Source organism: Plodia interpunctella, chromosome 19 (genome assembly GCF_027563975.2).
Source record: "Plodia interpunctella isolate USDA-ARS_2022_Savannah chromosome 19, ilPloInte3.2, whole genome shotgun sequence".
NCBI classification, from domain to species: domain Eukaryota; kingdom Metazoa; phylum Arthropoda; class Insecta; order Lepidoptera; family Pyralidae; genus Plodia; species Plodia interpunctella.
The window spans coordinates 6,496,020-6,522,543 of record NC_071312.1 but is presented as its reverse complement, the minus strand read 5'-3'; the positions used below and the strand labels follow the sequence as shown (position 1 = coordinate 6,522,543).

At 33.8% G+C, this 26,524-nt stretch overlaps 2 protein-coding genes across 3 annotated transcripts; one reads left to right on the top strand and one right to left on the bottom strand.

Moving 5' to 3' along the window:
• Positions 1-2,159: 2,159 nt before the first annotated feature.
• Dph3 (Diphthamide biosynthesis 3) lies at positions 2,160-2,883 on the bottom strand. The gene is made up of 3 exons (XM_053759526.1): positions 2,673-2,883; positions 2,489-2,563; positions 2,160-2,371 (listed from the first exon to the last, which is right to left on the bottom strand). Exons 1-3 carry the CDS (start codon positions 2,778-2,780, stop codon positions 2,303-2,305), a joined length of 252 nt encoding a protein of 83 aa, XP_053615501.1. The 5' UTR covers positions 2,781-2,883; the 3' UTR covers positions 2,160-2,302.
• A 401-nt stretch (positions 2,884-3,284) lies between these two features.
• Past1 (Putative Achaete Scute Target 1) lies at positions 3,285-26,524 on the top strand. 2 transcript variants are annotated; one of them, XM_053759284.2, is made up of 4 exons: positions 3,297-4,656; positions 19,308-19,358; positions 24,112-24,282; positions 25,772-26,111. In XM_053759284.2, exons 1-4 carry the CDS (start codon positions 3,432-3,434, stop codon positions 25,972-25,974), a joined length of 1,650 nt encoding a protein of 549 aa, XP_053615259.1. In that variant the 5' UTR covers positions 3,297-3,431; the 3' UTR covers positions 25,975-26,111. The 2 variants fall into 2 exon arrangements, with proteins under 2 accessions (XP_053615260.1, XP_053615259.1); XM_053759285.2 differs by lacking the exon at positions 19,308-19,358 and having other exon boundaries at positions 3,285-4,656; positions 25,772-26,524.

Genomic DNA, 26,524 nt, shown 5'->3' with positions numbered 1-26,524 from the left:
GACATTAATTTTAATATATTTTTGCGGAATCCAATTTGGACGTTAGGTAATATCTGATATCTCCAATAATTTCTAGATAAAGCACGATACTAGATTATAAAAACACATTTTGTTATAAAATAGTTAAGATTTAAACTAGAGAAATTATATATCTTAGTTCCTGTGTGATAACTTTATTGTTTGACCAATTGTAAGAATAATTGTAATTTATCGAGCGATTTGTTTGTATAGTATGTGTTCACTTGAAGTGTTAGCATTCCAACATTTATTGCTTAGGGCCAAATAATCTAAAGTTTTATATTGCCAAAAGAAAACTTTTTGTCAATCAATCATTATATTGATGTAAGTAGACCGATTGGGCAAATTGACCGTTAGGAAAAGAAAGAAAAGAAAAGAAGATTGTTTAGAAAAGAAAAACTTTGGAAAATAGACGATTGTTCCAGAGGGGTTTTTATCAGTATTTGTATTTTAAAAAGAAATTCCCAGCCAGGCTTCATTGCCTTGTCAGTGATGTTTTTCTGTGCTGCATTACACTGGCCCAAATGCTTGCCTATTTGTAAATTAATAGCTATTTTTCTAATCGAATTCTAGGAAATATGTAAGAAAAAATTATTTGTTATAATTTTATGTAACTCCTTTACACTTATTTATTTAGAATTTTAGATAATATACTTAGCTTATAATAAATTACTTCCTTGCGCATCGATCTCCCAATGGACTTGTCTTAAATTATTTTTAAAACAAATAAATTCATATCCAAAGATTATTATAGTTGTTACTCGAATAGGAGCTGATAAGTGTATTTATTAGTTTTTATGATTTGAATTGTGTTATCCCAAATTAATGTGGAGTTATTTCATATTATATGCAGTTTATTATTGAATATTTTTCTAAGTATCCATATGTATGTACATGCATACATAATAGAGAAGTATTAGTTGTTTATTTTTTCTCTCTAATTAAGATAATTCTTTAATTTTCAAAAATCTACATACTATGGTAAAAAGGTGTATCACAATTTTCAAATAACAATAGAAATTTAAAGTATTGTAATTACTAGAGGCGAACTAAATAATGACAATATTGTATAGTAATTAATCTGTTTGATTGGGTATTTAAGCAAAGACTTAAAGAGGATTAAAGGCTTGAGTGTATTATGTATATCAAATTAAAAGAAAGCTTTTAATTTGATATACATAATACACTCTTCTTTATAGTTTATAATCCAAGATTAACATGTATTCCTCCAGTTTGTTGTTATGTACCTAGATAATATGAAGTGATTCCATATAATGTGATCATAAATAAAATATACCCTGAATAATCTAATTCAGTAATAAATACATATATTGTTTTTTATAGTTCTAAGTACCTAATCAAACATTAAGGTGCTCACACACAGCTGTTATGAAATATTATAGAACATTTGTTCTCTTTTCTTAAATAACTTTTTTGATATAAGAGTATCAAAGACAGCAAGTATTATTATAACATTTGGCAACACACTGTGCAGGAGCACCATTAGTAAAAAGTGAGTTATTGTAACTAGTCAACATGTTTGGTTTATTATAATATCAATGTGACTTATATAATAAATATATATAGTGTAAAATTTACACTTAGTTGTGTAAGTTAATGTGTTTATCATATTTTATAAGGAGTGTAAATTAGATCACTTGATATGCTTATTTGTTTTATTTGTTTTCCTATATAAATAAATACCTTACCAAGTCAATTCGGTATTTTTTTTATTAGCCATAAATTATATTACACAGCAAAGGAGATTTACTTTTTTTGAAGAATCTACAATTTGGTTGAAAGGTATTTGTCACAGGGATAAAATGTGGAGAAAATCAGTGTTTATTTGTTACAAGTTACGAATCACTGATTAAAAGTGTCTTTTCTCAAAATAATTCCACCAACTAAATTCTTGTGTTCTTTTCCATTGTTTTATAAACATGTGTATGTTACTCCGGCTAGAAAGTATCTCCTATAGAAATATGAGTGGAACATTAGCAAACAGCATGGTATAATAAAAATGGAATAAAAACATTTCAATCTTATTAATGCTGTGGCAATGCAATATTCAGTGTATAATCTAAATTGCAGTCTTCATCATTACACATATGTGTCAGAAAGTTAAACAAAAACAATAGGACTTAGTTTAATATTTTATTTTATAGGTATCACAAAATCATCACAGGTCATCACACCACTCTTGAAGCACCCCAACTCTTTCACAAAGAGCCTAGCAGCCACATGGCTCCACCAAAGCAACCTTTTCCTCATAGAGACACGATCACTAGGCCTTAACAGTTTCCTTGTCACCATCCTCTTTCTGGATTTCTTCAGATTCTGCTTTGAATTTCTCCTGTAATATCAAATGTTTATAAATAAAGAGGTCTTGGGAATCTGATGTTGATATGAATTTATTCGCTATAACTATGTTATTGTGTGTTTTGTTTTAATGATTTAGAAAGTAACTTACCAAGTCGTATATAACTTTAACCACCAGCGAACAACTGGGACATGTAGCTACTTCTTCTCCCGCAATCAACTCTTCCTGTAAATATTGTTTTAAGTAAGTACCAATGCACTCATTGCATGCGCCATCAAGAAGAATTACAAAATAACTAATTAGGTATTATATTATATAGGTATTATATTCTAACCTTACTTATTTGGAATCTATCCCCACAAGGACAAGGGTAGTAGTACATTTCCTCTTCATCGTCATATTCAAAGTCTTCGATTTCAATCTCATCATGGAATATCGTCATTTCAAAGAATTTTCCTCGGTGAAAATTTCTAATAGGAAAAACACATTACAAAAATGTGCTACACAACCACAACAATGTTTTGGGTTAGGAGTGTTTTTTTTTCTTGTCAATGTCATCAATGCAATGACATTGATTATAAGACATTCTAAGATAGCGTTGCCATTTAAAAACATGAAAAATACAAAAATTTGGTTGACATGGAAAACCGTCGACTTCGATATATCTTTCGTTTCGCTCTTACAAGAGAGAAACATCAGAAATCAGAAGTTATGGGACAGAGAGCTATATTTTGTCTCTTTAGGAAATAGGCTGTAAAGAAATCTTCTATCTCGTTTGGTTACACTCATGGGTCGTCTCCTCTATATAGATTTTATGTTTGCATAAATAACAATACAATAGCTTAGTAGCTTATTAATGTTCCGTATTTATAAAATGGTAACACAACAACCGTCACGTTGTCTGTCGTACATCAACGTCATTCATGTGTGTGTCATTCATTCATTCGTATTTCATTTCATTTTCGTGGAGGAGGATGAGCGTGTTGTATCTACTTTACTTCGTTTAAATTTCTAAAATTAAGTGGTGCAGTGAGTAATACAGTGATTGTGTAGTTCATATAATTCTTTTGAAGAGTGTTTTGTGACCGTAACCATGTTTAGCTGGTTGAGAAAAGAGGGCGAAAAGTCCGAAAGCATAGATAATGTTGTGGAAGGCCTCAAAAAAATTTACAAAACTAAACTTTTACCATTGGAACAGCATTATCAGTTCCACGACTTCCATTCTCCACAACTCGAAGATCCAGACTTTGATGCTAAGCCCATGATATTGCTGGTTGGTCAATATTCAACTGGTAAAACTACATTTATCAAGTATCTGTTGGAAAGAGATTTCCCGGGCATACGGATCGGGCCGGAGCCGACTACAGATAGATTTATAGCGGTTATGTACGATGAAAAAGAGGGCGTAATACCCGGCAACGCTCTAGTAGTCGACCCGAACAAACAGTTTAGGCCACTGAGCAAATTTGGAAATGCCTTTCTAAATAGGTTCCAATGTTCTACTGTTGCGTCGCCTGTGCTGAAAGGTATTTCAATAGTAGATACGCCCGGTATACTGTCAGGCGAGAAGCAGCGAGTTGATAGAGGATATGATTTTACTGGAGTGTTGGAATGGTTTGCTGAGCGTGTTGACCGGATTGTTCTGTTGTTTGATGCTCACAAACTGGACATATCAGACGAGTTTAGACGCAGTATCGAAGCTTTAAGAGGGCATGATGATAAGATCCGCATCGTCTTGAACAAAGCTGATATGATTGACCATCAGCAATTAATGAGAGTGTATGGTGCTCTTATGTGGTCTCTCGGAAAAGTCCTTCAAACACCAGAGGTGGCCCGTGTTTATATTGGTTCTTTTTGGGATCAACCTCTCCGTTATGATGTAAACAGGAGGTTGTTTGAAGATGAAGAGCAGGATCTCTTCAGAGACATGCAGTCGTTGCCACGAAATGCTGCATTACGTAAATTGAATGATTTAATTAAAAGAGCTCGCCTGGCTAAGGTCCATGCATATATTGTCAGTGAGTTGAGGAAAGAAATGCCTTCAATGTTCGGTAAGGATGGCAAAAAGAAAGATCTTATCAAAAACCTAGGACAGATCTATGATCGAATTCAGAAGGAACAACAGATTTCTCCAGGTGACTTCCCAGATATAAAGAAAATGCAAGAATCATTAGCAAATCATGATTTTACGAAATTCCACTCGCTGAAACCGAAACTGTTAGAAATTGTGGACAACATGTTGGCCACAGACATTGCCCGTCTCATGGACATGATCCCGCAGGAGGATATCAATGTTGTCTCTGAGCCCTTAATAAAGGGTAAGTTTTCTATATAATTTTTCCTTTTGTTTAGAGATATGTACCTGTCTACTTAATTATATAATATTTTGATTGGTTCATCCTATACACCATTTTTATGCCGTGCTCAGTGTGAAAACAATCAAAAATCTCGCCTGTTTTCACAAAAAAATTTGATACCACCAAACCAGAGCATGTTAACTAAATTGATCTTCCAATAAAACTGCACATGGTCTAGTAACTATCAAACCATTTTCCCTATCTTTTTTTAAACATAGAACATGTAGTTTTTTTTAACAACTTTCAACACTAGTCACCTGGTTAGTGATTACATAAATAACACATTTTTTATCTTGATGAGGTAGATACATATGGACATATTTCCTTCAATTGTAATTTGAAACATGTACATGAGTAAGACAGTAGGTTGCTAATATGTTACTCAATATATAAATTCATTTATATGGGAGTGTCATTTATCACAGTGACCAAGGCTGCAAATATCCTTAGTTACAACGATACGGCGTATTATCACGAGATATTGACCTGAATAAGCATCCTTATCAGTATGATAAGGTAACATAAGGCGTCTAACTGTGTCTTAACACTAGGTTAGACAATCTCTATAATTAGAGACATTAATATATTCATAATATGATTTTATAGTCACTAATTGCTGTTGATTGTGTACTTGAATGCATGTGTTAATATATCTGGAATTAAAGTTGCATGGAGTAATTTTCAATGATAGGAAATGGTTCATTGATAACACAAATCACACAATATACATTGTAAAATAATAATAAATTGGTGTCGGACTGTAACCATTAACCATGCAGTACAAACAAGCAAAATACTGATTTTGGATGTAATATACATATTAATGATTGATACCCTAGCACTCCATATCTTTCCTGGATGTTGTACGAGGCGACTAAGGGACAGCAGCTTAACAGCTTCCCAAATGGGATCCGGCCGCCAGCTTTACACCAACGTCAGGCACGTTGTAAAATCGTAGCCCAATCTTCAAAAAATGATTTTTTTTAACGCTAACCGTTGGCGTTGTGAAACAAATCCCAGTCCAGGTTTAAGACACTGCATTTCTTCTTTTCTACGGACATTGCAACTTGCAAATATTTTTTTGTTGACAGAGAAGGGTATTAGCCATTAATGACGATGTAATAACGATGTAATAATGTAATTATAAAGTCTAAATTAATGTAACGAGGAAAACTACAAATTCGACAAAAAAATGCAGTCAATCAATGCAATACTAATTTGCTGACAGCGTGACGGGCGGCGAAAGTGTCAAATTTTACTTGCGAACGGTCCACTAATCCACGTTTTGTTTGCCAAAGAAAATTAGACTGCATGTCAAGTTACCCTGCATTGGTGTTTATATCGCGGCAATAGAGGCGAATTTGCAATAAATTTGAAGTGCTGTTTGTTGAACATATTTTGTTAAATATGTGTATCTCCAAACCTCGATTTGAATAATCCGTACTTGTAATCACATTTGATTTTGTGCATTCAATGCATATCCCGTACTATTTATTGATAAGACCACAGCTAAATGTGGCCTTCGAGCCATGCTGCTGAGCTTTGTCTACCCCGGTAGGGATATAGATGTGATACTGTTTCTGTACCTGTAAATTAAGTATTCTGATCAAGTCTGGAATACAAAAGTCGATCACCTCTTAGTCCTCAGGGAATCGATCTATTGCCACGTGTTGCATGCCATGCCATAACGCCACTACGGCATTGTCATTAGTTTAGTCATAATTATTATTTGACCGGAACATGTATGTCCGTGGGAGAGCCAGCGGAAATATTATCATCAGTTTTTGAATTGGACACGGGAAAATAAACTTTAATTTGTTATGAGAAGGTTTATTTTCCGTTTTATTCTATATTTTTTTATGATGACAATATTCGGCGGGATGAGATTCTCTCGAGTAAAAGACCCTCAATCGAGTGCTAATATAACCCCTAAAAAGTTAGCTTACTATGTAGGTATGTTTTGTTTCGTTCATTCAAAAAGTTTAAAGTGCGATAGTGACCAAACTATTTTGTCTTAAAGTACTATGTTTAACCCGTTTTTATGAATAAGAGGTTATTCTCGAAGAGTCGTATTATATTTTTCATCCATCTAATCTATCTATAATAAAAGCAAACAAATATTTTTTCGACCACCACAATTCTTCTTGAATGTTGAAAAAAATCCTATTTTACTTGTCACTCAGTTGCCTTCACCCAATTTTTCATGTGCATCCAACATCCAATTATTATTTCTTTACTATGATTTATACATTTACAGTTCATTAAATATGGGACAAAAACAATGTTGCCAATTATATTATTTGCCGTTCAGTATTCTAACATGCTTTTTGTTAATTTAAATGGCCTCTATTATGAATTGTTACCCTAATGGTATTTTATCAAAAGACTCGAAAACAAACCGTTTTGTCGTGGTTTTGTTGTTTCATAACATTTAGTCGTCCGTCATATTTCTTTGTTATTATTTTGTTTTGCGACTTCTATTAACTTCTAAAACTTGAGGCTATGAAAATAAAATGCTATAATATAAGGTAAAATGTTAACTTTATCAATGCTATATCAGCTGGAGACAATTGAACAAAAATCTGATCGCAGCCCGATCAACGCATAAGTATTTTATTTGAATCAAAGCACCTTCATCTTTTTGTTACCATGCAGGCGGCGTTGTTTCAATCCAATAAAAGTTGACTTTTAACCTTGCACAAGTTGTGTGTCGTTATCATTATCACTACTTTTTATAAAACAAAGTCCTCTGCCGCGTCTCTCTGGCTGTCTGTTCGCGATAAACTCAAAAACTACCTGGCGGACTTTTGTACGGTTTTCACCAATACCTGTAGGTCTACCATCAACCTTTACAGAACGATTCCAATTTTTCCTTCACCGGAAGCAAGTGGTGGTCAATGAAAACTACTGTACATGAGTCGGATTGGTATACAAACTCATGTGGCACGTGTAGGATTCGAACCTGGGACCTTTCGATACACATGCGGGGATCTTTACCATTACACCACCACCGCTTCTTACTTAACTGATTAATTCGTTATGTAAATTGTGAAATTTTAGCAATACCACAATACATGAAAACGTGGTTATTTGTAAAATTTAATGAAACATAGAACGTAAATTCCGACAATACTCATGTGTAAATAAAGCACGTCTAATAAACAGACACACAAAATATAAACTAAATGTATGTTTGCTTTATCAATATTGTAATTTGTAATATTGTGTAATGACTCACGAAGTAGTTCTGAATTTCCTAGTTTAACTAAAACAATAGCTATTTGAAAACTGAACTCAGAAAACGTCTTCATTATTTTCTTGTAAGAGTCTACTATACTGATATTAAAATACTGGACGGATTATGATGAAATGATATGAACATGATAGGCATCGCTCCCGTGGGTATTTCGGGATGAAAAGTATCCTATGTGTTATTCCAGGTTATATTCTAACCGTGTACCAAATTTCATAACAATCGGTTCAGTAGATTTTGTGTGAAAGAGTAACAAAGTTTCGCATTTATTATAGTAGTAGGATATATATATTATATATATAAGTATGATGAGTATAATAAAACCAACTCAATGTCTATTCGATAATAATTATTTTATAGGATTAAAGCGTCTGATATTGATAAAATTTGGAATAGATATATATAGGTATGACCCGGGGTCAAGCATCGGCTACCGTGAGCGGAGCTGCAGGTAACAGCTAGTTTAAGAAAAATTGCTAAAAATCGGTGGTTTTTATCAACCGAATTACCGCTTCTGAAAAGTTCGGTTAACCGAAAACTCTACCAACCGAGCTAGTGTTAACTAGAGGCTAAGCATATGGTTGGATCTGTATATAATGTCTATAACAGTACTGTTAATCTCGAGTGTTTTAAAAATTGACCTCCTTTGTTCCGTTGCCCTCTCTTGCGTCATTTTGTTCTCACTGTGTGGCAATTTGTAAGTGCAAGGGTTTCAGTTGTACCCGGTTTTGTATTAGGACTGTTATTCTTTTTAATGACGACCTCGGTGGCGCAGTGGTAAAGTGCTTGCCTCTGAATCGAGAGTTCCCGGGTTCGATCCCCGGTCGGGTCATAATGGAAAATGATCTTTTTCTGAATGGCCCGGGTCTTGGATGTTAATCTATATATGTATTTGTTATAAAATATAGTATCATTGAGCTAGTATCCCATAACACAAGTCTCGAACTTACTTTGGGGCTAGCTCAATCTGTGTGATTTGTCCTAAATATTTATATTTTGTAATGCCAACGTCATCCTTTTTTATATTAACGCGCAAACGGCACGCCTTATGAAAATTTATATTGGCGGGATCCCATTTTTAGATGCCACTAGAGACCCGACCCGGGTTCGCTCGGGTAAAAACGTAATAAATTATACACACAAACCCGTCTCGGTATTTTTTTAAACAACACCAAGAAGCGTTTGACCAATTTAATAACAAGTGAGTGTCCCTGTGTTAATAGTTAAAAAGTCCATAGCTTTTTAGAAATTTACTGAGCATTAAACTAATTTTAATTATTAATAATGTATTTTTTTTAAATAAATAACTATATACACCTAACCTAACCAAACCTTAGGTGGTCAATCTATACTATTATTATATAGAAATAAGCGTTTGTGACTTTGTGAGTTTGTATGTTTGAGACGGGTAATCTCCGAAACTACCGAACCGATTTCAAAAATTCTTATACCATTAGATAGGTACATTATCCAAGATTGTTATAGGCTATATTTTATCTCAAAATTTCCACGGGAGCGAAGCCCTGGGCAACATCTAGTATTTTATATTTGAATTGTGTCACGAAAATTAGCGAATCGTCGATGGCATTTGAAGATAACTATCACACGAACAAACAGTGAAACACTCGAGTGTAAAGCCGATAAACTTAACAAGTTGTTTGAATTCATGTACCTATGCTGATATGGTGGCGCTGCACCTTTATTATGGTTAAATCATTATGATTTAGACTCGTGACGTGGCTGAAAATTTAGATAATAGATATTTCACAAAGGAAAATTACTGAATATATAAAGACGAGAAGAGATAATGACAAAAATCTGGCTCGTAATGATTTATGTCGCTTCAACTGTTGCTTTTGTTGATATTTTCTGCATTATTTTCAGATGATACAAATTTTAGTATAGTTATTGTCTGTAAATAGGCTGAAATTCGAAGAAAAACGCAGAGGTGCCATGATACTGCCTTGAGGCACTCCGCGTTATTCTGGATTCAAATTTTACGAATCATTCTATGTTTTGCATTGTACATTTGCAACGAACAAATTGAGTAAGTACTCGCTGTGATGATATAACCGTACGTACTATTTATACATGTCTGTGATAGCTAGACGACCTTGCTTATTGTACCGGTGTCGTACTTGAACTAGCGTACCTTCCTGACGGCTTTTTGTGCCTCTTTCGTACAAATGAATGAATGGAATTAATCTGTTCCGTTGATAGGTTAATTTAAATTGCATTTGATAAATCGATTTGTAGACTAACAATACTAACATGTTTTAGTTCTTATCAAGTTATTACATTGTTACTCAATTCCATTAGCCGTGAAATATATAGCTTACATTTACATGCGTAATTTACCATAACGAAGAATGATAAAAATTTGTTAGCATTTTTCAAACTGTCTGTTTTATTCTGGCCTTTTTCAATGCCTACCTTTTTTAAAGCAATAGTAAGCACTACTATTATTCAAGTAAATTTACTCAAGGCTCATATTTGTAGAGCTACCACTATCTAAGAAATTGAGCAAGTAACGCAAAACCTTCTTGCGTTATCTGCACATTCACCTTAGCGCGTCATCGGAGTACTTAACACGTCACCATAGTAACACGAGAAGCGCAAACAAACAGCAGTGATAAACGTTACGTTATTAATTACAATACAAAGGTGTGAAGAACACACAAATAGCTTCTCTGAATTGAAACGATGGGCACCACTATCGCATTGTGATTGTATATGTAATTTGGGATCTTCTCATCTTCGAATCAGGATGACGTCGCGCGACATTTCATGATTTCAATTTGATGATGATAATGACAATGTCCGATCGATTTCGGTCATGGCTACAACTTCAACGATTTTGAACTCGCTGGTGTACTCGCATGTGGCCGATTATTGATGAACGTTTTCTCATACGTTGCGGGCATGTGAGCACATCGTTATTATAGTTATATGCAATCTAGACAAGCTGTAACAAAGTTTTATAAAACATAGTCCCGCCCGACTAGTACATACTATATGTTTCAACACATACAAGTATCAGATATTATAAATCATCTATTTCAATACACAATACAAGTACCGCAGAAGATGACAAATGTCAGTGATATAGCGCCATGTATAAAAGGTATTATGAATGATCTCATTTTCATGGTCTTGGATGTTTATCTATATGTGTATTTGTTATAAAATATAGTATCGTTGAGTTAATATCCCATAACAAAGTCTCGAACTTACTTTGGGGCTAGCTCAGCTGTGTGATTTGTCCTAATTTATTTATTTAATATATTTCTGGTTTCGCCTATTTTCGATATCACAGCGAATGTTACGCCATATATTGATATAATGCATGAGTTACTTAGTAGAATTCTTTCTTTTAGACCACTCAAATAATTAAATGAACTGGAAAATACACTCACAGTTATTAATACATCACAAAGTTATAAGTATACAATCTCAAAGCACTTGTTAGATAACAATTGATATTTTACAGTAGTGTGTAGTGTATGTAAGTATAATTTGTTATTGAATATAGTATATATTATATATATCTACCTTACCTATTTCGATTATTAAGTACCACTTGTATTATTCTCATTGTTGGTGTCGAGTTCAAGTCGTTTTCAATATATTATGAATGTAAGTAAATCAGCGATCTTTATGGATGCTTGGATGATCCGCATATTACTAGTTATTGATTATAACCTTAAATTATATCGGTAGTTCTTCACATAAGTAAATTACCACCCGCGGCTCAGCTATCAGCGTCAGCGCACTTAATTATTATATTTTGAAAATTCAGTGCGGATTTCGAAAGAGATGCCGCCGATAATACAATCGTCTTGTACAGAATGATACCATAACCAAGGCAAATCAATTTTCTTGCCTTCAATAGCAGCGATGCCAGCCTCGACCATATAGTTTGTTCTTTTGTAATATCAATATACCGTGTACGTGTCACTGGTAGTCAATTTCGAAGTCGTCGAAACAAAACTTTTCTTTTTAATATTCGCGCCCATCATTGCGAATTCTAAATGGGTATGGGTGCTTGTGTCTTGTGGCGTGAAACTTTACTTTCATTCGTCGTCGGTTCAGTTCGGTTCGCCTTCTAGTGGTCTGACTGCGTCATCGTATCAGTCATCGCTAATTATCCAAATAGGTTATTTGAACTATTCTTCATCATTGACTCACCAATTAACTTCTTAGGTGCTAGTAGTAGAACATATTGTTGCTATACATTCACATATGGACAATCTGTCGTAAATTTTATTGATAAATATTCTTTCGTGCATGTGCTGCACGCTAAAACAAATAAAGAATCTTTCAAATATTTTATTGCACTTAGGCGATTTATCGTGCCAAATTAGCTGACGCCATGTCTAAACCTAGAATTGAGTCATTTTAGATTACCTAGGTATAAAAATCTGATTACGTAGTCGATTGTTCTACAATGCCGTCATACTATCAAGTAAGACTCGCAAAATAAACTTTAACCCATTTTTTTAGATAATGTAGTTAATTAAAATATAATAATGCAAACATATAACTCGGTTGAGGACAGCGATAAAAATATTCCTCCGAGGCTCAGCGATTTCTGATTAGTGTAATGACTGCAAATTATTAGTTTCACTTATTAGAGGTTTAGCTAACTTAACTAATTACTTACTTAACTCTTACTCATATCAGAATATATATTTTTTATTTCAAATTGTCGTCTTCGCCTTTTTTAATGACCCCAATGGTCAGGCAATAGCCGTCCTTATGGATGAATATGAATAATGGGCCTAATAGTTTCAATTCTGTTTCATTTGTCATCATTTTCCTTTCAAGTTACACGCCTATTTGGATACACTTTCATTTTATTGATTGCAACGATTTCAAATTCGGTACGCTCAAAGAATGAAGTGCAGTAGCAATGACACATATGAAGTTCATGTCCACATGTCAGTTGTATTGTATGGTATGCATTACATACACGTCATCAACACCAAATGTAATTTCAGATAATTTATGTGTACAATGAGGAATGTTGACCGTCGAATGTTACTGATTAGCACTTTCTATTTTTAACGGATAATATTTCGGCTTTAGTTTCGTCTATAGTTGATAAGTACAGCCTGCAGATGCAGGTGAATACAGAGTCTTTCCAAGATGTTGAAATTAAAATATCTGTCCCTTTAATTCCTATTTCCGAGTGTATAAACGTTGACAATTCATGAATAGCTGGACTTAATCCGGAAACGTAATTTAGGCCAGAATTAGCTGACTTGGGGCCGCTAGCTCGGAACGAGCCCTATTGTCGTCTGTTAAATACACCACCGGACATTGCCGTCAACTGCAGTGTAATCATGTGATGATCTTTTCTGAATCATATGAATTATGTGATGTAATATTATCTGGATGTGGTCGAATTCTTTCTATTTAAGAACAACTCTTGTTGATGTCATTACTCCACGCAATCAATTTTTTGGTTCTTCTTTCATACTAGCGGATATATCAAGTAAAAGTAATATGAGGCGCCCCTCCCCTAGGTAAAGGTACAACTAGAAATGTAGGATCATCAAAAAATCTTACATAATTTAATGTTACTACTCAACCCAATACTAGATATGATTTATCTATAATCTTTATCTGCGATTGCGCTGGCTTACTACTACTTACTATTAAATAAATGTCAAGGTGAAACACGATGTGTATTTAATATTATTTCATTCGATTTGTTTGCATTCTAACTTGCATTGAATATAGCAAATTTGACTGTATCAATGGTGTTAGCAAATTATTGAAGGCTCCTTTCTTGAACTATAATAGCGCCTAGTAAAAAGCTTACTATAGTAGGTGCATATACTATCAAATGAATGTCAAGGTACGCTCGGCGCAGGAGTCGATTCAATGGGAGCGTGACGGCTTTCGCTCGTATTCAGTCGCTATTCTATTGTAATAAAAATGCTAAAGTATATAATTTAGTTGTTGTTGATTTCTAGTACTCATTATGTATATTATGATTTCATTTTTAGGTCTTTCTGAATTTCAGTTTCCATGATTTTGTTCAATATTGGCTAGTTTTGTAAGTGTATAGTAAGTTTCTCCTTTTTTATATGCCATGATTCCAACAATTGTTTATTATCTCATTCTAGTGAAATGAAAATAGTATTTATTCTTATAATAATAATGCTTTCAACTTTATCGGCATTGATAAACCTAGATAAACTAAATTCTTAAGAAATGCAACCATTATCATCAGCGTACACGTCAACCTGAACATATTTTGCTTTGCTTACTCACAAATATAAAATGCAAATGACATATGTTCCGAGTTATGTACCCACTGACACACTTCCTATTCATGAATATTAATATGCACGAATGAATTGCAGGAAGCTAAACGTAAAATCTTTAAAACATTTTAGATTTCCAAAGACAATGAATTTCAGCATATTTGTTTCCAGTTGAAAAAGACAATTCCATTAGTAGGTGGTAAATTTCGCGCAGTAGCATTCGTGTATAAGTCAGTAATCATTTCGGCATATTTTAAATGTGCAAGACATTCAAAAACACGGATTTCCTTGTATTCCATTTGATATTATGTGTTGTAGTTTATGTCACAATTAGTCATGCTGCCAATGTTGCAGTCAGATGTGTGGATACAGATAATTGCATTATACCCTCTCTCTCTGACATCACGTAATACACATACATTACACCGCCCGTATTCATGAATGAGTCAGTGTCGACGATCAATAAAGTTTTCTGTTTTCATATTGTGTTCCAAATAAGTATTTTTCCATTTCCGCTGTTTCGTGCTGCAAGTTAAAATAATATCGTCTAATTCAATTTAAATTTTGAATTATAATAACAATACATTTTTATTTTCAAACAACTTAGATCACCATTTGTTAGCAGTATTACATAGGAATTTTCAAAATTATTATGTTTAGAGGACTTGATTATAATTTATGACACTGACGTTACTGATTCCAAAACTCAGCCAAAGAGAAGAATCCGTATTGATTTCAGAACTATTTTCATCAACTTCAGTCAAAAAATCTAGCGCAATATAGTTACATAAACAGCTCTTGTGTCATGCTTAGGTGATTGTAGCGACTGGTGTTGTAGTCTTCCAATTAGCTTCGCTTCCAGTGCATCAGGGTTTGTGGAATGCATCGCAATTTCCTCCATCGCAGTCACTGACGTTACGGTAATCGAGTCTGATGGAGTCGATAGAAAAAGTAAATGTGCTACGTGAAAATTGAATATCGGTTCTGGGCCATTTGTGTTCGAATTGTTTTATTTGAACCATATTTATCGGAAATATCTGTGATTACTAATAATCACAGATATTTCCGATAAATATGGTGAATGCATCTAAATGCATTCATCTAACGGCCATTTAATGTTATAGTTGCGTTTTTTACGTTCAATAAGTTTTCTTCGTTAGGTATTCTTTCTTCAAATCTGACACTTCTTACTCTACGTCACTCAATTTTGCCACGACCCCAAATAGATTATAATGATTTTTTACATAATCCTATTATGTTACCTTTGACTCTTATCATTGACTTCTGCCAATTTAAGTTAGTATGTACAACGATATAGTTTATAACCAAAAATATAATTTTCTCCATGTGTGTGTGCTATGTTGTGTCATTAATCAAAAGCATACATTATAAAAACTATACTATTAGATTTAAACTGGGGCAGTGTTCCGTCACAATAAGCGAGGAGTTACTCAGTCGATAGGTTCATTATTTACTCTCGGGCGTGTAATGTAACATAGGGCTTCAGCTACACTGCTTGTATTTCATTTATTACTAACCACCTGTCCCCTTAGGTCGGGTAAAATCATAAAAAATTGTACACCCAAACTTTCCTTAGGAATCACACTGTCTGTTGCTCAAAACCTTACAAAAATCCGTCAGGTTGTTTAATGCGTTTACAAACGCGCCAGGAGGACTTCTTTTTATAATATTGCCGAAGACTTAGAGAAATAGAGAAGACCGATACCGGGAAAATGGTTAAATCAGACATAATTTAATAAAAAAACCTTTGGTCTGTTTTGGCTTCTTTTTCTTATTAATGAAGAAACTTCGTGGTCGTGATTCGTGATGGATCTTTGAATGGTTTTTAAGAAGCCATTCATACCAAATTTATTAGTTTTATCAATAATTTTGTAAAATCTCATCAAAATTTATTGTATTCGCGAGGTCTACGTTCGAACGACACGTTCGGCGAACAACTAGTTTATTATTCTTAATATATATAGCTATATATTATTATATTAGTCACTTCATTAAATATTTTGTATCACCTATAACATTCTTGAATACTAATTACAGGTAATAGTTTTAGAAACTCCAATGGAAAACTTCTTTCTTCAATTACCATAGATGATTGATATATAATATTCATCCCTAGAAGAAAACTGAAGTGTCCGGTCTGTTTAGACCCCAACATTAATTGTTGTACACTCCTATTGTTCTTGCGTCCGCTATCTTGACATCAGTCGATGTGTCGCCCATTGAGTACAGTCTGAGCAGCATCTATTGAGACTTGCACCAATGCTCATTGTGTGCCGTCACGATGCACCTTCATTTGTTCGTTATTCTCCGACAATGTCACTGGAACCCTTTCTGACACATTGACCTGCTATTGTCGATCCATTTCGATTGGACAATTATCGAATGCTCTTTTTTATGAGGATGTCCTTAGTTGATGCAATCGACAGTTTTGCGTTAGATGTTCAATCAGATGTGAGTGTTAGTGCACCATGCCTTCGCTTCTTCATTAATTAATAAAGGTATTAATACACAAACACACACACACAAAAATATTTTTCCAATTCGAACCTGTTGGTCTAAAGATTAGTATGAGTATATTCAAATTCTTCAGTTTATAATTTCCAGTTTAGAACTTTATTTTTTAGTTTATTAGGAATTGTGACATAATAATTATTGCCTCTTAATACAAATTAACTTTTAAAACAACATGTGGAGGTCTAGTTGCTGGATAAACGATTTGATTGAAATCAATATGAAATCTAATGTATTTCTCATTGTAGAAGATGGCTAATACATTACTGCACTCGCATTCTAGAGTAAATAATGTACGTGATGAATTGCTTCGTGGATCATGTTCAACTGACGCAACTACGCGTATCCCCGCAGTTACCGTAATCAATGATGATTCAATTGCTGTAGTATGCGTCTGATTTTATATAAAATTCTCTAAATAATCAACATGTCCCGTCAACACTTCGGTCCAATTGAGACTTTTAACTTTACTGATGGATTTTGTACGCCAAATTGGCTATAAAGGATAATAAATAGAATTTGAAACTATTTTCGTCATTAGGTGGGATGAGAAAAATTTTAATCAGAATCTCAATTCCACTAATAAGCCCCATTCTCCAGCTAAATATGGCTTTAAATTCTCTTGACTTTTCTTAGACCCCATTAGGGATAAATACATTATACATATAGACCATTGGCAAAATAACTGGTGTTCAATCGTGATATTGGTACCGTGACACCATTAGCCTTTATGCTAGGCGCAATAAGGACGTACCTTTACGGTTAACATACTCCAAAGTTAGTATAACTGGGCATGCGCGTGTAGAATAGTTGAATACTGCCACGCGACCAAACCAGTTCGAGGCGGGACAATACCTACTGCCCTGCCTTTTACAGTCTCCAATGGAGATGCTCCATCTGTTTCATTCGTGTCTGTGCTTAGGGTTTGTTGACTTGTATTTTGAAAGGATTTTTTTTTCTGTAGAAGCGGGAGAAATGATTGACATTCTCGAGTTTGAGATATTATTGATATTGCTTTTCTGATGATTCGATACGAAGTAGTAAAAGTTTTTTAAACAAATGAAAATTATTTGCACGATGTGAATGTATGAATTAAGATTAACAAAATAAAATAATAGAAATCTTAGTGATTGTGATATTTTGTTTACAATAAATACATGGTATTGGACCAAACTCTAATAACGGTGCCAGATTACATAGACAATGGACCTGAGGGCTATACGTGCCTGGAATAGGCACGTGAATGAATGTGCGATCGACATGTTGCCAGTTTATGGAACCGTCACAGATTGTTATCTGTGCCTCGCAATAAAATAACATTTGTGTGACACTTTTGTAATGCCCACATTGCTACCACTTGTGTAGTCGTGTAGTTAATGTTATAGAAAATCTCATTTATGTATTGCAATTAAGACGATTCGTTGCAAAGTTCCGAATAAAATTAGTTTTATGCTATAATTTTAATTAATAGAACCTATTTTAATATTTGATATTCTCATGCTTCATTTACTAAAATGTCTACATTATCATGGTTGGTAATTTCCTCTATTTTCAATTAATCCTGCATAGGAAATATATAGAAAGATAGGACGCTGTGAAGCTTAATTTTCGGAAGACAATTTGCAAATGAACAAGTCTATTCCCATGCAGAACATTAAACATGCAACAAAGGAAGCTTCAAGTCCAAGGTATTTATCGGTCAAGTGCAAGACTATTAAAATAATTACCTGTCCTTGTATACCGACCGTCTGTCAGTTCTCATGCTATATGAGCAGAAAAATGGTCTAGCGTGGTGTAGGCGGTGACGGATGCACATCCTCCTTAAGCTAAGGATATAGTCCATACAGGTATCCTGCATCTGACCAGGGTGACCTTGAGTATTGTCCGGCGGGGCGCCTGTCATTGGTAAATGTGTAATAGGTGCTAACCATTCCGCTGCATCGTATTTTTATTGATGATAGCTGCAATTCTTACCAGTGTAAATTGAGGCGTTAAACTCGTGTTTAAAGATGTCGCTTCTACTTTTTTCTTATTATTCACTTTTTCGTTATTAGATTGTTGTTTTACCAGATTTTACGTTATCTGAATCTTAAATTATAATGATATACCTTACTGTAAAGAATACTTAGTTCAGTCATTATTTTACTCTTTGCTTACCAATACATGTTTAGTTTTTCTCTGAATTTATCACATAAGAAAGTATAGATTGAAAGACAATTGCAATAAACACACTAGCTATCTGGTTTTTAATAACATTGTTATGTTTACATATTATTTGTTTTATTGTTTTTTTACAACAACACTCATTGTGTCCAAGCAGTGTCGTGCGAATTCCATTTGGAGACATTCACTGTGGTGCCACCTCCATTACCTACATATCTTTGGATTTTTTCACGGTTTTATCACAACACGGTGTAAGGTTTATAACAATTTCACATAATTACTTATTTTAAGATCACAGGATAATAGTGCGTATCAAGACAGATATCCTAGAACAATATTTCCATTTTCAATGGTTTACCATAACTTGTCTTGCCTTTGTTCTTTTCCAGAGGGCAAACCCAACCACCGTCTGGCTTATAACACGAATGGACTACTAGCCGGTAATGTTTTAGGCTATATCTAGAGTAATAAATGTTCAAATCTTCTTCTATCTTTAGCTTACGGGTTTTGTGATGTCGCTGGTATAATAATGCTACTTTAAAGTGGAGTATGTATTGGTCTTGAATTTTCTCTGGTCTGGTATATTTTAGAAAAAATATTATCAAGATTATTTTTTGTTTACCAAAGTCTTGGTGGTCTGCAAAGCGCATTGGCATCCACCTGTAGAATTAAATGATTAAATAATTGTCATCGATTGATATCGGCTCCACGGGGAGCAGAATTCTGATCATTATTCACGGGATCAATCAAAATAGATTTCATTCGAAAGTTTATATTTCTGGTTACGGTATAAAATTGTCTACTTGTCTTGCTAGACCTTTGTCAGTCCATAATTATATATTTTTTTCAAGCTAGCTTAGTGGAAATTATTACATAGCCGTCTTGTAATAAAGTCTTGGCGACCGCTTTTAAATTAATTTCAATCTCAGTATCGGTGACAAGGTTATTATAATTAGTAACTGCGATATATATTTATTTATCTTTAACTGGCTTTCCTGAAATATTCCTTAATGTTGTATAGCCCTGACATACTGACCCTCACGCTTTTGTGTTATCACAATTTCAAAAACTGCAACAAAAATTTTTAATAAACGAGATCATCAACAATCACCACGGAATCATTATCTACATACATAGATATTTACTGTTTCATTCGTAGATTTCCATTTGCCATTTTATACAATTATAACGGGACGGATTCTGATGTTGTTATTTATATTTACTTGTTACCTTGTAATTCTTAGTGAGTAGGTACTCCAATATTTTAGGCATTATCAAATTCGCTTCTTTAAATGAACCAGGTTAAAGGGACACAGTGTAAAAATATTTATTGTCAACCCCGTCAATTTGTAGAGTCTGTGAAGTTTGCTTCACTACAAATCACATGGAAACCCATTTATTAGTTTTTAGGTTTATTGCAAACAGACTAACGCAGCATGTTCTTTCGTATTGAGAAAATAAATTAATTGCTCCAAGCTCCAGTGTAGGAACAGGTTATATATAGTCATTGTTGAGCTCCGACTCGCGCCTATTTCCTACCTACTACTTTCACTGTAGTTGCGTGCGTTTTATTTTTATTCTACCACACTATCATTCACACGCGAGTTACGTCAACATTAATATGATGGACCTCAAAATTAAACCTTAGGTCCAGTGATTGGTAACTTTGTTATTTTTGCATTTCTTTCTGTTGTTCAACATGTTATCGCTAAAGGGATTATTATACTCTAAGGACAAAAGTTTGTCACAGTAAGGTCATATCAAAAGTAGAAAGAAAAGTGCATACAGAACTTAATTAAAATTTTAATTATTTCCGAGATCTTTTTCAAAAATAAATGCAACGTCGGATGCTTACTTTTGGATTTTTATTTTCGTGAAATGTTCAAAGTACTATTGGGGTATTGTGAACTGTGCATACAGATAAACATAGGAAAATTATTACATTAGTATTGTCCACTTTAAGTGTTGCCCTTATTCGCTGTTTCCCATCAATTTTCGAGTACAGCGTGGCTTTTGTGTGTCGCTACGTGTATCGTTAACCGACCTTAGTCTTTCGTTATAAACGCAATTTTCTTCAGAAAGATATACATAAGTATAAGATTTTATATATATATACATAATTTTGAATTTTGATTCAATAGGTTCATGTTTTAACGTATAATATCTGATAATCCCAATTACCACAGTAAGCATGCGCAAATTGCATACAATTCACGCATCGATTGATCCAGTTTTAGAACAAACTTTCAAATGGCATCTCGTGATAATTCTCACCTTTACTGCAATGAAATGGAATTGAAGATGCATTTGTGTAATAATTGACATGTGAACAAATTTCCTGGCATCCTAAGTATCGCAAAAGCTAAATAAGCTACTACGAATCAACAAAATAAATTGTTTTGCTTTGGGCCATGATTTATTATTTTTTAACCCCCGACGCAAAAAGAGGGATGTTATAAGTTTGACCGCTAAGTGTGTCTGTCTATCACCGTAGCACCGTAACTCATCAACGGATTTGGATGCGTTTTTTTTATTTGATCTAATTTTTATGCGGTGGTTATTACATTGAAAGTCGGGGTTTTTTTAATTTGTCTTACAATAAACTTGTGATTCTGAAGAATCTGAAGAATCGAACTAAATATTATATTCTCCGAAGAGAATTATAACGAAGTAGTACCTAGTATTGTATTAGTATCTAATTTAATTTAATTTAGAAAATAAGTTTTTACATATTTGGTCGGATCAGCAAAACCATGCCGGCACAACACTTTGCGAATTTGTAATTGTTGGTTTTTCATTGCAATAAATACAAGCACTAATACAGACTACTCAATGTTCATACATTCGCTAATTTATTTACATAGCATGTTGCTTCATTTTTGCATCTAATTTGTTTCTCTCACATTCCTTATGATGAACTGTAGGTAATTTATAACATGGATTGGATATCTTGTCTCATTTGGCTTAACATTATATATACCTACATATATTCTGTAAAGTGATATTGCAATTAGGCCACTTTATATGTAACATTAGTCACTCCCGGAGATTCCTTCAGTGTAAACAGTAATAAATACACAAGGTCAAACAGTTACGTCTGTAATATTAGTAGTAAATGATTTTGTATGTTTGTGAAATGTTTATGCGTCACTCGAATTAATGGAGAGCGATTATATATATATACAGAAGCTTATACTCGTGTAACCGACTGTTTTTCACTATTGTATTTTTTGACGAACTCTATTGACTAATGGTCATCAAGCTGGACTACACTGGAGGTCCCGGGTTCGATCTCCGGTCAGGTCATAATGGAAAATGATCTTTTCCAAATGGACTTGGGTCTTCAGTGATCTGTATCCCAACTAATATTATAAATGCGAAAGTAAGTTGTTTGTAACCACTTCACGCTTGTTATGAAACCGGACCGATTGTTATGAAATTTGGTACACCGTTAGAAAATAACCTGGAATAACACATAGGGTACTGCGAAGCGCCGGCGCGCAGCTATATGTTATAAAATATAGTATTGTTGAATTAGTATTCCATAATACAAGTATCGAATGGGGTTGACTAAATCTTGTGATGTTTCCGTTATATATTAATTTATTTTTGCGAAGCGAATTAACAATCAATAATAAAATAAGAAAGGACAATTGTCAATTGTCTAATTGTCTAAATATTGTCTAATTATTATTTTTTTACTATTATTTACAAGAAAGGAAAATATTAAATAAATCATGCAAAGGGTAAAAAATCGTTTGATGTTCGCTGTCAAGGAAGTGGATTTAATTGTAATTAATTTAATTTTGCATGAAAAAAGACATGACAGCTATCAGAGAGTAGAAGAATTGTATAATAAACATATATACATGGGCGCATAGCATGCAGTTTTTATAAGGGCAATAGATTCTTGTATCTTTGACATGGGCTCTATATCCTAGCATTGTAGGCTTCGCTAGGGTAAAACCATACTTAATAAATTATACATCTAAATCAAAGTAAAACTTGCAACCCTATTTCACCCCTCTGGCTAGGGCTGGAATTTCCGATAGTACTTTCTTAGCGCACGACAATCAACTTTCCTGCTAAATTTCATATTTATTGGCTTAGTAGTTTATGATATATATTTGTGGCCAAGAAAGATTTAGCAAAAGAAAATGACACTTGATAAGTCCTAGAGTAGTCAAGACAAGATATCACACACGACCTCAACGGATTGTTTACCTAACACCATCAATTTGTAAACAGTCTAGTATAATGTTGACACATGTGTCTGACCCACTTATAAGCATTTATACGAGTTACAGACGTATAAATGTGGGAATTCATTACACGTGAGAAATTCGAGAAATCATTCCCACATGTATGGATATTGAAACAATTCTTAATCTGTTTTACTATAAATTGGAAATACAAGAACAGCTAAAGAGTACAGAAATATAGAAAGGTCCACTTCTAAAATGTTCGGTTGGACGTAAGAAAAAATCATGAAATTATAGCATCTATTGCTTTTCAGTCTTTGGCGCGACCAATAAAAAATATTTAAAAAATAAACACCCAGGATTTTGATGATAAAAACTGACAAACAGTACGAACACTGCTGTGAAGAAATGTCAACATAAACGCTTAATTGTTGGTCCCGCGGTAGTGCGGTAGCCAATGTTTGACCTTTGGTCATTAACTACCCACTCATTAACATGAAAGCGTAATAAACAGACTTGCATTTATAATAATGGAATGGATATAATATTAGTCACGTCACAAATTCATTATAACCGTACACTTCCGCCACATACCGATGTTGTGATTTATTATTAATACAAACAGAACCTTCAACGGCAATAATGGCGGGCGCTGTGTCATTTATCATTGATCAATCATCAGCTACTTCGGAAAATTTTATCAGCTTGTTACCCGTTTTGAGAATTGGGCGCTTGCGTTCTTTTTTAAGTGAAATATAATTAAGTTTCACCGATTTTATGGGGATACTAGCATCACTTCGCTACACTTAATCACATTTATTATAAGTTTATTATAATAAAAATTAGGTCTACTTATAATTTTATTTATTTGCAGCATCAGACTGGAATATTGCAAAATAAACAAGGACGTCAAAATACATTTGCTCAAAATATTGCCCCACTTTCATCAAAGTATATACACAATACTCAATCGAACATATAAAATTTCCAGGAGGAGCGTTCGAAGGCGTAGAAGACCAGGTGTCACCGTTCGGCTACGGCAGAGGCGAGGGCGTCGACGCCGGCCACGGGGACCCCGAATGGATATGCAGTAAAGAAAAACCAAAGTATGACGAAATCTTCCGGTCACTCAACCCTATCGACGGCAAAGTCACAGGAGCCGGTATGCATCTCACCCGTTCTGATATACGTACTCTAACACAACTGTTACACGCCCCAAATTTTAGAGGTATATTAACTGTTGATAGGGCCCTCGAAGCGTTGCTCTCTTCCACACAAAATTGCTCAATGTTGACAGACCTTTGTATGAAATTGAAGGACGAAGATGAGGACAAGTTCAATAAAATAGCTGATGCTTTAACATTGGCCGCGCAGAATACTAGTATGATTACGCAGTTGTTGATTAGCGAGCGCGATACTCTTGTAGATGGTGGGATGTCGCCTTCTGTATCTATTCATAGCTTTCATGAATCCACGGCTATCGAAGGCACCAGTAATGCAGGTGATAATAGCAGACCAAATTCTAGAGGCTCTGAAACAAATCAAGAAGGCACCGTTAATGATTCAGATTCCGATTTTGATGGCACGAGAAGACTGTCGTATAACTTAGATGATGATGCAATTAGTGATGCTAAATCGGGATTTTTCCAGCCAATATTTTTTTCAGTAAAGTTTATTTTTCTTTTGACGTTGAATATTATTACGTTATTGATAACAATTCAAGTCATGTTTGTAACTATGGCATATATTATGACCGGTAATATGTTTATAGAACTAACTGTTGAAAGAATGCCTGACACTTGGTTGGATAAAGCAAAAGTCGTGGCATTTGGTCCTGAAGAGGAAACCATTCAGATTCATTCAGTATTTGAGATTTTCTATCGACATAATTTAGTCAATATTTTAAAATATTTAATTCATGCTATAAGCGTATATGATACTGTCTAATTTTTTTAATATAACACTGAAGAGGGGTTTGTGATGCAATATATTTAGTGTAATTCATATTTTTGAGGTATTTAGTGTAATTAGTTTTTTTGTGGTAATATTGAAATCTGTGGTTTCGTGGTAGTAGATCTTTATTAGGTTTCTCGAATACGTAGTATTGTTGTTTTTGTTATACAGAATTATTTTATAAAACAATTTTATTATAGATGTAGTAATGAATGTTAAAAGCATAAAAAATCGTTATTACCTACATACTTAAGTTTACTTTTGTTGTCACAATTTATTTTTCCATATTTTTTATATTATTTTTTTTAATACTAATCAAGTGTGCACTTACAATTTTCCGATTGACATACTGCATTACAATTTAACTAAAGTTTAAAATTCTTTTAAACTCATGTTAAATTATTGAACTGTTTTATTTACTAGTAAATAAATCTGCTGGTTCGTTTTCATTTTTAAATGACACTCAACTTTTGCAAACTAAATCTAATTATAAAAAGTGGACACTTATTGAAATATTTATTAATTAAAACGAATGAAAATCAGTACGCTAAAAGTGTGGAAAGAGCAATACGCTTATACTTTAATTTCAATTAATCTAACGATTTTATTTTACCAATAATATGTACTTATTTTTTATTAGTATTCAAGCAACTTTAGCTCAAAAGTTGAGTATTATTTAACATTGTGTTATTCGACAGCCGCCAAGACCGAGATGGTGAAATCGAAACTGCCCAACTCCGTTCTCGGCAAGATTTGGAAGTTGTCAGATATAGACAGCGACGGGTTTTTGGATGATGAAGAATTCGCGCTGGCGATGCACCTCATCAGGGTTAAGATTGACGGTCACGACCTACCATCAGAACTACCGGCGCATCTTGTGCCGCCAAGCAAAAGGAACTGAATTGTTAAATAGCTAGACTCCAGAGCGACGTAATTTAAATGAAAATTAAAAAGTATAAACTGCCGCGTGATGTGATGCAGCTCGTTTTGTGTCTGACTTATACGATTGCAACTCTATTTGATTTTTGTTAGTTTATTGATTGTGCTTATAAACATATATTTTGTTCACAAAATTTTAATAAGAAAAATTAAGATAACGTTAATTGGTTAGAAATTAAAAAAGGATATTATAATAACATCGCTAAGTTTTTACTAGTTCATGGATCTAGACTAAAGCTAGACGATCTATTGACCTATTGAACAATCAGTTACGTATCACTTCCGTTTACAATATTACAAGACATTTAAGTCACCCGTTTATGTTTGTCAGCACGATAACATTATTTCCAATTTAATGATGATTTTATTCGTCTTATTGCTATATAATTCGTGTAATTTTTCGACCGCTTGGTTGATTTTTTAACTTATATGTCGCCATATAAATGTAGCCTTTGTCAAAAAACATCGTCATTTATTTGCCGATGGTAAAGTAATTATATAAAATTTTGTTA